A 14,819-nucleotide genomic window follows, 5' to 3' on the forward strand; every position below is an offset into this window, starting at 1 on the left:
TTAGCATGGCCCACAGCTTCCACTGAGGTATCTATGGCGAGATACCCCGGAACCACATAATCCCTCATAACCATAACCGCCCAGGTAACCGCCTAATCCCCCATAACCATAACGGCCACCATAACCACTGTATCCCCCTAAACCATACAATCCTCCATAAGGGCCTCCATAGCCGTACAATCCCCCATGACCCAATGAGCGCCCAAAACCGGGTCCGACCACAGGTGCTCCTATGGCTCCCACTCCACTGTGCTGAGGGAAATTGCTGAGAATTGGTCCCGGGAGGGTCACGACAACCGGTGAGGGTCTGATCAGCACTTCAGAGTCAGGGCACTGCCTAACGCACGGCTCGTTGCAGCTGCCAGTGACTGGACTGGGTCGGGCCACCCCACAGTCTGGATAGCACAGGCTGGAGAAAGTCATCTTTCAGGGAAGGAGGTAAACCTGAAACACACACCAGGGACTAGAGTTAAGAGAAGGTACGAGGGCTGGTGGAAGAAAGGCTTCAAAGTTCAGTGTGGCTCAAGAGAGAAAGAAAGGGGGGCCTTAGACCCTGTGTTCATGGCCATGTATTTCTTCCTATATCCTCTCTCTACAACTCTTGTCCACTCACACTAAACTTCCCTACCAGCCGACCCCCTTCAACCTCTCTCAAGGGCTTTATATGAAAAACACCAACTGGAATAAGTGTCACTATTTCTACACTGGACATCTGGGAGTCTGTGTCCATTTTAGACATTTCTCAAAGAGAACATGGCTGGGATCATGGTAATCACTTGCTTTCATTTCAGGATTTAACCTCTGCATGCAAACCAGTTGAGTCTGGTATCACAATGTAGTACTTTGAGTTTCCAAAGCTTGTGAGTCAACAGTACTTGCTGATGAATACAAAGAAACCTTTACTTTTCTCCAAACAAATCACTAAGGACAAGCTTCTCAGCTGGGATTCAAGTCCACTGACTTTCATGGAGCGACACTAAATTACATCATCTGAGAAGAAGCATCTTCAATGGGTATTTCTCCTGAGAAGAATACAAGAATTGCTAGACTGTATCTAACCACTTGTCAGCTTAATCCAATCTTCTGTCTCCAATAGCGAGGAGTAACAGCTGCTTGAGAAGAAAGTAAAAGACCACTGAATTGGTCCTTTCTGGACTAACCTGGGAAAGTTTCTTCCTAATATGGCTAAGTGCAAAATGGCTAAATGAGTTTCTAAAGTTACTGAAAAGATTTCAGTGCCCTAAATCTATTTCCAATTAATAGAAAATATGTTTCCCAACTGCATATGTTGCTCCCCAAATCCACCTATTAGCTTTAAATCATATATCCACCAGCTCCTGTAACTGAATCACTACACAAGATCATTATGGAAGAACACCCTGATCCCTAATAAATATCACAGTGAGTAAATGGAAGATTCAGCCTTATATTAAAATAGCCCCTACTATCTTAGATCTCAAGAGTTCGAAAGCGATTGAGTGGAATTGGATTTACCCAGTTCACCGAGGCGATGAAGTCCGGAGAAGTGTTTAGAAGAGCCCTGAGTGGTGATCACTTTTATACAGTTCCTAGGACTGCCTGGAGGATCTGCAATGCCCTTTGTGGAGGCGGTCCTAATTAGTTACCAAAAAAATTTGATTGCCTTGCACAATCCTCCTTTGGATGCAGCTGTTTTCCTCAGGGGTTGTGATTATTAGGTTAATCTGAGCCTCAGAGGGTGTGACATGCAGGTTGCACTCTTCATCTTTCTTTCATCTTCAAATGGTATGGGCCAAATGTGTTCATGTCATTCCATCGACTTCATTGGTGCTTCCATGACAATGAATGTCAAGGTGATTCTGAGCAGTATCAGTAGCACAAGTGGGTGTCATGAAAGGAATCCAGTTCATTCCTTTTAATTCGTGGTCGTGGTTAGGGGCATGGGGCAGTTCATTCTAAACCTGCCAGGAAGGAGGGAGCCATTTTTCTACATTCTCAATGGGCCAGATCCAATTCCCTTTTAAGTTACTGGGAATCATTCCATTGCCTCCAGCGTGTTTCTTGTCAAGACCTTACGTCTGAAATTCACAATTGGGCTGGGGGATGGTATGATGGCAATGAACATCTTTAGTCCAATTTTAAACTTTCAAACTGGTCTTAACAGGGTCTTAAGTGGAGCATGGGCCTTTGTGATGGCCCTCTGTCCATGGGTGAATCTTACCCTGTGGTGAATAATACTTGTCCTAACATTGGACCTCCACTTGGATTACCAATGCCGTCTCAAAGGGCTGCCTAGATCTGGTTTGCTCATGGGTCAAGGGGGGGCATGGCGGAGACTAAAAGGAAGCAGGCCAAGTGTAGTGACCTCCCAGCTGCAGGACTGGGCCAGCAGCATCCAGACGGAGGCCAGGGGGCTCAGACCCTCCCCTGCCCACAGGATCACATACCCAGGGCCCCAGGCAATTGCAGGCTTCCCGGCATTAGGACGCTAATGGGGCAGCCGGTAGACCGGGTGCTGAGCGCTGCTGGGATCCTAGTGAGCGTGCTCATTGCTCAGTAACATCTCCTGACGCTGCTGCGCTGGCTGGTGATTAAAATGGTTAAAGGGGGCAAACTGGGGGGGATGGGCAGGGTCTGAGCTGGGGGCAGTAACTGACTGCATGGGGGCAGGGGGATCAGAGAGCTGGAGTCAGGGGCAGAAGGGGGCCAAGGAGGAGGAGGGAGGAGCCAGGATTCAGCTCAGAGCTGAGGGCTGCTAGAGGGTGGCCGAGGGCAAAGCCCGGCACAGGCAGTGTTTTAGTCAGAATCATAGAATCATAGAATATCAGGGTTGGAAGGGACCCCAGAAGGTCATCTAGTCCAACCCCCTGCTCAAAGCAGGACCAAGTCCCAGTTAAATCATCCTAGCCAGGGCTTTGTCAAGCCTGACCTTAAAAACCTCTAAGGAAGGAGATTCTACCACCTCCCTAGGTAACGCATTCCAGTGTTTCACCACCCTCTTAGTGAAAAAGTTTTTCCTAATATCCAATCTAAACCTCCCCCATTGCAACTTGAGACCATTACTCCTCGTTCTGTCATCTGCTACCATTGAGAACAGTCTAGAGCCATCCTCTTTGAAACCCCCTTTCAGGTAGTTGAAAGCAGCTATCAAATCCCCCCTCATTCTTCTCTTCTGCAGACTAAACAATCCCAGCTCCCTCAGCCTCTCTTCATAAGTCATGTGCTCTAGACCCCTAATCATTTTTGTTGCCCTTCGCTGTACTCTTTCCAATTTATCCACATCCTTCTTGTAGTGTGGGGCCCAAAACTGGACACAGTACTCCAGATGAGGCCTCACCAGTGTCGAATAGAGGGGAACGATCACGTCCCTCGATCTGCTCGCTATGCCCCTACTTATACATCCCAAAATGCCATTGGCCTTCTTGGCAACAAGGGCACACTGCTGACTCATATCCAGCTTCTCGTCCACTGTCACCCCTAGGTCCTTTTCCGCAGAACTGCTGCCGAGCCATTCGGTCCCTAGTCTGTAGCGGTGCATTGGATTCTTCCATCCTAAGTGCAGGACCCTGCACTTATCCTTATTGAACCTCATTAGATTTCTTTTGGCCCAATCTTCCAATTTGTCTAGGTCCTTCTGTATCCTATCCCTCCCCTCCAGCGTATCTACCACTTCTCCCAGTTTAGTATCATCCGCAAATTTGCTGAGAGTGCAATCCACACCATCCTCCAGATCATTTATGAAGATATTGAACAAAACGGGCCCCAGGACCGACCCCTGGGGCACTCCACTTGACACCGGCTGCCAACTAGACATGGAGCCATTGATCACTACCCGTTGAGCCCGACAATCTAGCCAGCTTTCTACCCACCTTATAGTGCATTCATCCAGCCCATACTTCCTTAACTTGCTGACAAGAATGCTGTGGGAGACCGTGTCAAAAGCTTTGCGAAAGTCAAGAAACAATACATCCACTGCTTTCCCTTCATCCACAGAACCAGTAATCTCATCATAAAAGGCGATTAGATTAGTCAGGCATGACCTTCCCTTGGTGAATCCATGCTGACTGTTCCTGATCACTTTCCTCTCCTCTAAGTGTTTCAGGATTGATTCTTTGAGGACCTGCTCCATGATTTTTCCAGGGACTGAGGTGAGGCTGACCGGCCTGTAGTTCCCAGGATTCTCCTTCTTCCCTTTTTTAAAGATGGGCACTACATTAGCCTTTTTCCAGTCATCCGGGACTTCCCCCGTTCGCCACGAGTTTTCAAAGATAATGGCCAAGGGCTCTGCAATCACAGCCGCCAATTCCCTCAGCACTCTCGGATGCAATTCGTCCGGCCCCATGGACTTGTGCACGTCCAGCTTTTCTAAATAGTCCCTAACCACCTCTATCTCTACAGAGGGCTGGCCATCTCTTCCCCATTTTGTGATGCCCAGCACAGCAGTCTGGGAGCTGACCTTGTTAGTGAAAACAGAGGCAAAAAAAGCATTGAGTACATTAGCTTTTTCCACATCCTCTGTCACTAGCTTGCCTCCCTCATTCAGTAAGGGGCCCACACTTTCCTTGGCTTTCTTCTTGTTGCCAACATACCTGAAGAAACCCTTCTTGTTACTCTTGACATCTCTTGCTAGCTGCAGCTCCAGGTGCGATTTGGCCCTCCTGATATCTTTCCTACATGCCCGAGCAATATTTTTATACTCTTCCCTGGTCATATGTCCAACCTTCCACTTCTTGTAAGCTTCTTTTTTATGTTTAAGATCCGCTAAGATTTCACCATTAAGCCAAGCTGGTCGCCTGCCATATTTACTATTCTTTCGACTCATCGGGATGGTTTGTCCCTGTAACCTCAACAGGGATTCCTTGAAATACAGCCAGCTCTCCTGGACTCCCTTCCCTTTCATGTTAGTCCCCCAGGGGATCCTGGCCATCTGTTCCCTGAGGGAGTCAAAGTCTGAAGTCAGGACTCAGCAGGGAGTGTTTTAGTCAACACGCCCAGCTCCCTCCTTTAGCTGTGTGTCCCTGTGACTGGGACCTGCCCTTCCTTGTTGCTGCCCCAGCGTGATTCGATCCTTCTTACAGAGAACAGGATAAGGAGCCTCCCTGCGATTTACTGGGACCACGCTCCATTACCTGGCCAGCAAGGTGCACTCACACGCCAGGGAGCTGACACCTGCAGCACTGCCTAGCCCACGATGCCGGGCACACCCGGGCTTCTCTTTTAAAAGGCCTCTAATTTTGGACTCGGGACAATTTTCACTTGTGCCAAGTCAGCTAAAAATACAAGCCATTGACTGTCCAGGTGAAGAGACCAGTGGGTGCAGAGCTGCATTGGGGTGGCTGGCGGGGTATCCACTGGCAAAGACGCATGTCCACTGTGACCTGTGCTTGTCGCATTCAGGGCTGTGACCCAGCCAGTCTGTTCCTCACACCCTTCTCTGGGTCCATCTCGCCACCATGACCAGGGCATTGGCACACATTGAAGCACAGCACAATCCCATTTCACAATCACCACATCCAGGTACCTTCTTCTGTCTCCACATTTTGCTGGGACAGGCCTCACCTGGGCAGAAGTCAAAGGTCATCGACCCAGGGGGTTAGAAGGCACCGTAAGGCTCACCTAGTCTAACCCCCAGCCAAGATACAGGACGCCTCTTCTCAGCTGTCACAACATAGCTTCCGCCATGCTGCTGAAATCCTTCAGCTTGAAAGGGGCGTAATCGCAATCCGCTTGGCAGGATTCAGCAGGGGTAATGATCAGGTAGAAGCCAACCAGAATGTTGTACAATGGAGCAAACAATAATCCATACTTTTCTTAGAAACATAAAATCACAATGCAAAAGGCAAAGCCCAGAAATCTTACAACCTACCCGCGCAAAATGCCTGTACTCCTCATAAAAAGGGCAGAGAAAGTGTGTGTAGGTAATTTAATTGCTAGATAATCCACCTCTGCAGTAAATTCATTCTTTACTTACTTCTGAGTCTCTTTTGTTCTGCATTGTGTCATTGAGAGAGGTAGCTATTTATTCTAGCCAGAGTCTCACTGAGGGGCGATGGGAAACCAATCACCTCGATTAGTTTTTTATAATCAGAAAAGCAATTTTATGTCTTTCTGAATATGTTTCATGCCATAAAATCGTTGCAGTCCCGGTATTTCGATTATGATTCTATTCAGTCCATGCTTTTTGTCCAGTACCTATGAATGAATTTACTTAAAGGTTATATAGGAGGACACTATAGGGATGTTAAAGGATTGTGTGAAAGGTAATGTGGCACCTAACCGAATCGTACAGTAGTTTTTATTCTCTATGTACTGTACTAATACACAAAAATAAATACATTATCATTAAGGAATCCATGACTTCCAGAGACCTCCGTGACACTTTCTGTTTCAGCCAAAGGGTGCAGGGACCAGAGCTCTCAGCTGTCCTTGGTAGCAAGGGGACCTCTCAGCTCCCAGCTGTGAGACCCGGAGCTCCTACTGAGGGCGGGAGGGGCCCTCCACCGCTCTAAGTTGCCACGGGTGTCAGGAGTACCCCGGATCTCCCAGCCACAGTGGGCACCTGGAGGACCCCTGAGACACAGCAGCAGTGGCTGCTGTAACACCCCAAACCCCTTCCTCATTTTTTCACGGGTTTCTGTGAGTCTTTGTTCATTGCCCGAGACCTGTCCCTGACTTTTCCTAAAATTAACCATGACCAAAGCTTAACCTTAATTCCCATCAGTCTACAATAGCCTAACTCAAATGACCTAAATAAAACAGGTAAAGGGCACAGATATGCTTGCTCAGCCAGAGTCCTAAAATGCCCACTTCTAGCTCTGGCCACAGGCTGACTTGTAAAGTTCCCTGTTACACTGTGTTACCAGACAAGGCTAGGAACATGTCCAGTTACAAAATGTTTGCATCCTTGGATCTAAGCATCAAGAATAAAGAGCTGGCTAATGTTGTGATTCCCTTTCACTGTCCTTATATGTGAGGATAAAACTTTGCCACAGGAATTACAAGGCTGTCAATTTCAATCTTTTCCATGAGTGCGGTAACACTGGAAATCTCAATATATAATTCAAGCACCAAAAACTTGCTTTACGTCATAGCATCCTTTGGGCTGAAGTCACCAGGTGCACTGTGTGCGCTATATTACTTTCTCGGAAACACATCTCTCCAATGGGTCAGAGTAACCCAATGGTAATGAATTCCTTCAGGTTTGTGTAAAGAGGTACAGATTGGTATATCTCTTCAACATTGCCTTCTTTATGAATGAAGATAACAATGGTCCAAAGGAATTACAAGTGTGGACATTTCAAGCTTGTTCATGTGCAGAGTAGGAATTAAAATCTCAGTACAGAATTCAAATGGGAAAAATTTGGGGACAAGACAATGTAAGTCTGCCAAAGTGTAAAAACCTACCTCTGAGGCTAAACCTTCAGATACAGGGAATTAATGTGCTTGGCAAGACTCCCAATGGTTGATCATTGTTCACACTTAGATCAGAAGATGTTTCATCCAAAAGTTCCCCCCAAAAGCCATCAAAACAAAAGAAAACAAAAATCCAGTATTAGGTTCTCTAAAAGTTACTCTCAGGTTAGTGATTTATTTGGAGGCCATGAATGGTAAGTATCCAGTGGAGTTCAGAAGATACAGGTTAGTGTTTGGCATGAGCAGTTCCATATATTGGAGCTAGTTTCTGACTCTGCCAATCACTCCGTGTCTCACATTCATCTGAATGTGCCTCCGTTTCCCCCCATGGCAAACAGGTATAATTGTAACACAAAGGGTGGATTGTCTGAAGCTTCCTCTGATCTAAGGATTTCAAAGCACTTCACAAACACTTATCAAGTTTTATACAGCCAAAGAGGTGTATTATTATAATAGTAGTAACTTTTTACTGGGATTAGATGTTCCAATATTGAAGATTAGATGCTGCTCAGAATCACCTTAGCATTCATTCTCATTGAAGCACCAATAAAGTTGACAGAATGGCATGAGGAATGCATTTGGCCCATACCATTTGAAGATGAAAGAAAGATGAAGAGTGCAACGTGCATGTCACACCCTCTGAGGCTCAGATTAACCTAATAATCACAACCCCTGAGGAAAACAGCTTCATCCAAAGGAGGATTTTGCAAGGCAATCAAGTTAGTTTGGTAACTAATTAGGACCGCCTCCACAAACAGCATCGCACATCCTTCAGGCAGTCCTAGGAACTGTATAAAAGCACTCACTAAGGGCTCTTCTAAACACTTCTCCGGACTTCATCTCCTCGGTGAACTGGGTAAGTCCAATTCCACTCAGTCGCTACTGAACTCTAGAGATGTAATAGTAGGGGCTATTTTAATGTAAGATTGAATCTTGCATTGACTCACTGTGATATTTATTAGGGATCAGGGTTTTCTTGCATAATTATCTTGTGTAGTGATTCAGTTACATGAGCTGGTGGATTCATGATTTGGGGGATTTTGGGAGCAACATATGCAATTGGGAAACATATTTTCTATTAATTGGAAATAGATTTAGGGCACTGAAATCTTTTCAGTAACTTTAGAAACTCATTTAGCCATTTTGCACTTAGCCATATTAGGAAGAAACTTTCCCAGGTTAGTCCAGAAAGGACCAATTCAGTGGTCTTTTACTTTACTTACAGCTGTTACTCCTCACTATTGGAGACAGAAGAATGGATTAAGCTGACAAGTGGTTAGATACAGTCTAGCAATTCTTGTATTCTTCTCAGGAGAAATACCCATTGAAGGTGCTTCTCCTCAGATGATGTAATTTAGTGTCGCTCCATGAAAGTCAGTGGACTTGAACCCCAGCTGAGAAGCTTGTCCTTAGTGATTTGTTTGGAGAAAAGTAAAGGTTTCTTTGTATTCATCAGCAAGTACTGTTGACTCACAAGCTTTGGAAACTCAAAGAACTACATTGTGATACCAGACTCAACTGGTTTGCATGCAGAGGTTAAATCCTGAAATGAATTCCCATGATCTCAGCCATGTTATCTTTGAGAAATGTCTAAAATGGACACAGACTCCCAGGTGTCCAGCATGGAAATGGTGACACTTATTCCAGTCGCTGTTTTTCATATAAAGCCATTGAGAGAGGTTGAAGGGGGTCAGTTGGTAGGGAAGTTTAGTGTGAGTGGACAAGAGTTGTAGAGAGAGGATATAGGAAGAAATACATGGCCATGAACATAGGGACTAAGACCACTCCCTCTTTCTCTCTTGGGCTGCACTGAGCTTTGAAGCCTTTCTTCCACCAGCCCTTGTATCTTCTCTTTACATTAATCCCGGTTGTGTGTTTCAGCTTTACCTCCATTCCAGAAACATGACGTTTTCCAGCCTGTGCTATCCAGACTGTGGGGTGGCCCGACCCAGTCCAGTCACTGGCAGCTGCAACGAGCCGTGCGTTAGGCAGTGCCCTGACTCCGAAGTGCTGATCAGACCCTCACCGGTTGTTGTGACCCTCCCGGGACCAAGTCTCAGCAATTTCCCTCAGCACAGTGGAGTGGGAGCCATAGGAGCACCTGTGGTCGGACCCGGTTTTGGGGGCTCATTGGGTCATGAGGGATTGTACGGCTATGTAGACCCTTATGGAGGATTGTATGGTTTAGGGGGATACGGTGGTTACGGTGGCTGTTATGGTTATGGAGGATTAGGCGGTTACCTGGGTGGTTATGGTCATGGGGGAGTATGTGGTTCCGGGGTATCTCACCATAGATACCTCAGTGGAGGCTGTGGGCCATGCTAAAGCCACTAGGGATATTCGTGGAAGAAGGAAGAACCAGGAACTAAACAGCAAGATCCAGATTCACCCCTGACCTTTTGGGCATGGCTTTCAGAAGTGCTGTGTAAACATGGCTCCAGCTGAGCTCAGTGGGAGCTGTGTGTGCTCAGTACCTGGGTCTGATAACCATGCTGCATTTCTAATGTTACACTTTATGACTCTTTCTGCCAAGGCTTTCCCAGCCATGTGCTAATCCTCTTATTCACAAGTGGACTCATTCTGAATTACACGCAGGCTGTTTACACTAACTCTGCAGTTTAAAGGAAATAGGGGCCTTAAGACAGGCATCAGTTACATTTATTATCATTTTAAGTCCCTTGAGAGTGGGAAAAATAGACCTTGCTGTGAAGGAGAATTAGACCTGTCTGTTCTATCCTTCCCATCAATATGTATCTTTAGCATCTCACTTTGACCTTCTCTGCACAGATGTTTAATTAACAAGCTGCATAGTCCTCTGCTTCTGTTTTACTTTGTCTCACGTCCCACCGACTGGGGTAGTAAAAGGAACTGAAAATGGTTGCAATGGGGACTTGTTCATTCACTTCTGCAGCTGCAACAACAAAAAAGCAGATCTTGTGTGAAATACGTCCCATTGAGGTGGGTGATCGGTTGCAGCTTTTCTTGAAAAACTGAAAATGCGTTCTTTCTGCTCTAGTATTTTTGCTGTCCATGTGTATTGCAAATGTTACTCGCATTAAAGACTCTAACAGAACATAATATACGTCTTCTGGTTCTCCTTGTTCCTCTCTCCTTCTTTAAACATTGCCCTGGACACAATTCATCCCTGAAGAGCCAGCAGCATCAGGCACTTCTCAAGAGGTGACTTTTTGAAGCCCTGGAGTGATAGGAGAATTCAGCCCTTGAAGTAGTTTACAGCATTATGTGGGGCTTCTGTACCAGCGTGGAGCTCCAACTTCCATTACCTGTTTTAACAAAGGAAAGTTAACTCTACCCCAAACGCCTAGAATGGCAGAGCAACTTTCAGAACAGGATGCCTTTCCTGCACTTTGAAAGTCTGGCTCTTCAGTAAAAAGCTCTTCCCAATGTGCACTCCACAAATCACCCTCCCTGTTCTACGGAGCTTTCTTCCCCAGTTTTTGTGTGTTTCAGCAGGCATTATTCATGCAGACAAACGCTGGGAAAACTTTACTAACCTGACCATTTGTTATGGATGGTTTATCTGGAGTCCTCAGACCTAATCAAAATTCATTTCCATCACTATTACTCCTTCAGGTGCTAAGTATGCATATTTAAACCAATGAATCTCTGGCATGTCATTTGAGAGCATTTTGAATGATAAAGTCTCCAATAGAGACTCTGCTGAAACATCATTATGGAGTCAGCAGCCCTTTTTTAGAATAATTCTCCTTTTTCCAGGACATTCTTCTCTTCTCTTCTGATGGGCCCTCCAGTGACATGTAGCATGTAGCATCCATCTTGGATGACAACCTAGTGAGAGGGGTACATTCAACCAGCTCTGCTCCTTGATACCAACTTTGCACTCACTTTGCAATGCTGGAAATGAGCTGGCAAGATTAAGGGCAATGGGACAAATGTAGTTCAGCTTCACATGGACATTTTGGATTTCATTGCACAACTAAAACTTCCTCTGACTCTTTGTCCGCATGTGTTCATCTACTGACCAACAGCAAGGTCCACTCCTTGGTAAAATGACATGACCAAAAGTTGAGTTCACAAGGATGTTGCAAACACAACTGACTGCCATAGTTCTGCCTACCTCAGTTCTGCCCTTATAGACAAACTACACTACACCACAGTCAGATGCAGGAGTCATGAAAGACAATGGAGCAAATAATTAAGGAATCAATTTGCAGACACCCAGAAGATAATAAGGTGATAAGTAACAGCATGGATACCCCGAGGAAAGTTGTGCATACTGACTGTGAAGGCTGAGTCCCCACTCTGGCACTATGAGTACAGAAGTTGGGGGCCCGCAAGGACTCTAAAAATTAATACTGGCCACTCCTGGCTTGTATTAAACTCCCAAGGTTTCAGTTTTTCTCTGACCTTGGATGGGTAGATGCTGCCACCATACAAGCGCAAAACCACTTTGACTACCCAGGAAGGCGCACTTGGGAATTCCTTTCTGTGGGATACCCTCAAGCCTTTTCACTCCCCTCCTGGGAAGAGCTGAGAAAAAAAACAAAAACAAGGAATTCAGCTGTTGACACCAGCTAATTAAACAACATATGCACAAACCTCTTAAGAAACAAAAATACTATTATGTTCTTGAGGTCCACCTTAAAGGTTACAAGCAAAACAAAAGCACCTGAGATTAGCACAGAGGAATCCAAAAGCCAAAAAGAAAGAAAAGGGAAAAACCTAATCTCCTCTTCCTAGACATTTCCTGATCTAATTACATATCTGGGGTTCTAGATGAATAGTTTCTAGATAAGATACTGATGATATTTCATACCTGGCCCAAGCTTCTCACAGCATAATTGCCTCCTGCCTGCCTCTCCCCGAGATGAACAACAGATGGAGAAAAGGGGAGTCTTGTTTCAATTTTAAAAAGTTCTAGCCTTCCCATTGGCTCTTTTGGCCAGGTGCCCACTCACTTCCCTTTACCTATGCAAGACAGTGAGACATTTAACCCTTTCCAGGTAGAGCCATTAGAGAACAGCTTCTAAGAGGGATGTTACAGCTACTTGCTAGCTGGGTGTCCATAAAAGGGAGCTACACCCACCCCCATTCATTTATCAAAGCTTGGGATTTCTAGTCCATTTAAAAAAATGTCACATAGAACATGACTGGGATAGCATTAACAGTGATCGTTTCCTTGTTAGGCTGTAACATCTACTGGCAAACGAGTTCAGTCCAGCATCACAAGGCGGGGCTTTGGTTTGCAAACCTCAGCGAGTCACCAGCACTTGCTGAGGAAATAACAAAGGTGGAATTTTTAGATAGAAACAAAATAAAACCCCCACCTCCTCCCCCAGTGTAAATCTGCACTGCTCCACTGGCTTTGCTGGAGCTACACTAAATTAGGCCAGACGAGGATCTAGCCCTAGAATTACTCCAGTGTATGAGAAGGTAGCAGTTGCCAGGCTGGAAGAGACGAGTGGCCCATCTAAGGCAGTATCCTGTCTCAGTGAGTGTCACTCACCAGCACCTTCAGAAGAAAGCAGAGGAACAATAAATTAGTCCTTTATAGAGGAAACTTAGGGAGTTTCTTCCAAAATCCTGAATTAAAAATAGGTGGTAAGATTTTTCAGAGCTCCCTAAGGGATCTGAAGGCCCAAGTTCCAACTAAACTCAATAGGAACTACTGTCCCTAATGCATGTCTTGCTCTGACAATCCAAGCATTGATTTCTGAAGCATGAAGAAACCAATGCCTGCAACTCGATAATGGAAAAACAATTGAAAACCCCAAACCCTTCCCATTGTTAAGAATCACAGAGTGTCTGTGCAAGATTCAGTCCTAAATTAAAAGGATCCCTAGCACATCGTCTGAATGGTTAGGGAGAGAATGAGTGGAACAGGATTTTTTTAGTTCACACAGGAAAATAAGTGAAAATGGTTAGAAGATCCCTGAGTCGTGAGTGGTTTTAGACAGCTTTTTAGATTGTCTGGAGGGCTTGAGAGGCCCTTTGTTCCTGAAGGTCTAATTAGTTACAGACCAAATTTAGACGACTCCTTCAATTGATTTAATATTTTTCCTCTGTTTTTGACAGTCAGTTTGTTCTTACCTCCACATGGTCTGATGTGCACATAACATCCTGCAGCTCTTTCCTCTGCAAACTTGAGCCACAGGAGACTTCCCAGTAACCGTCCTCTTTCTAGGGCTCACCACACATCGTTGTGCCGTTCTGATTCTGTCCATTACAGGGCAGTACTCTCTCTATGGTCTGTATCTCACACACACACACGCACGCACACACACACACACACTCTAACTAGTTCATTACAGACAGTATGTGTATATATCCAGATGTGGTTATGATAACAACATCCCTATTTCTGTAGGGAAATTAAACACAAGAACAAACACCGGGTGAGGCACAAACTACCCTGGGGAGTTCTGGGGAGGGAGGACCTACTCTGGCTCACTAGGTGGTGGGGTTACATAGGCCCAGATGTTAGAGAGCAGACAGCTCTGTCTGGAGCGTTGTTTCAGTCTAAGTTGTAAATATCACAAGTGAGCGAACTCCCACCCTTTCCCTGGGAGAGAATTCACCACTCCCATAGATTCATAGATATTAAGGCCAGAAGGGACCATTCTCATGATCCAGCCTGATCTCCCAACTTACACATGCTAGGGAACCTCATGCAGTCGTTTTTGCATCATGCCCAGAACTCCTGATTGAGCTAGTGCATATCCTTTAGAAAGGCATCCAGGCTTCACTCACCACTTCCCTAGCTCAGCAGGTCCATTGGTTAATTACCCTCACTGTGAAAACATGGCATCTTATTTTTAGTCTGAATTTGTCTGCCAGCAGGTTTTGCTTTTGTCTGCCAGCTTAAAGAACTAGGCAATCAGAAATCTCTTCCCCATGTGAGTACTTGAAGACCATAGTCAAATCCCTCTTAACCTACCCTCAGATAAATTAAAGTGAACGAATTTCCTTAGTCTCTCCCTATAAGACAGGTTGTCCAGAGCTCAGATCCTTTTCCTGGCTCTTTTCTGAACCTTCTCCAATTTTTCAACATCTTTTTTGAAGTGCGGACACCAGAACTGAGTACAGCATACACTAATGTAGGGAAGCTAAGACTGTACTTGGCCATGGGTCAGCTCCCTACCTCCTCTGCCATGGGCAATACAAGTCCTCCCATTATAGCCTAAACAGGCTTCGCTGTCCCTCTGCCGGTTAGCAACAGGCCCACCTCAACCCTGGAGCCCTCCGAGGGGCTCCCTAAAGCACCCAGCCCTGCTTCACTGGACACTCGCATGTTTCACTGCTCCTGAAGGAAAACCCCAGCTCCACCTGAGATCACGGGACCGCCTCACACAAAGCTCTTTGGCATGTTTAGAGTGAAAAGAAGCAGAGTTTATTCAACAAAGAGAGTCAAATCATAGCAAATAGGAATACTGGAAACAAATGGT

The 14,819-nt window shown here is 45.6% G+C and overlaps 1 protein-coding gene and 1 pseudogene across 1 annotated transcript in view; one reads left to right on the top strand and one right to left on the bottom strand.

The window, feature by feature from the left end:
- LOC122457046 overlaps nucleotides 1-14,819 on the bottom strand; it is a 21,365-nt pseudogene continuing 6,546 nt past the window's right edge.
- The window catches only part of LOC122457047 (claw keratin-like), a 19,368-nt gene continuing 13,843 nt past the window's right edge, over nucleotides 9,295-14,819 (top strand). The window contains exon 1 of the mRNA XM_043499845.1: nucleotides 9,295-9,664. Coding sequence (XP_043355780.1) covers nucleotides 9,295-9,664 — 370 coding nt within the window. The remainder of the gene's footprint in view (nucleotides 9,665-14,819) is intronic.

This window comes from Dermochelys coriacea, chromosome 1 (genome assembly GCF_009764565.3).
Source record: "Dermochelys coriacea isolate rDerCor1 chromosome 1, rDerCor1.pri.v4, whole genome shotgun sequence".
In the NCBI taxonomy this organism is placed as follows: domain Eukaryota; kingdom Metazoa; phylum Chordata; order Testudines; family Dermochelyidae; genus Dermochelys; species Dermochelys coriacea.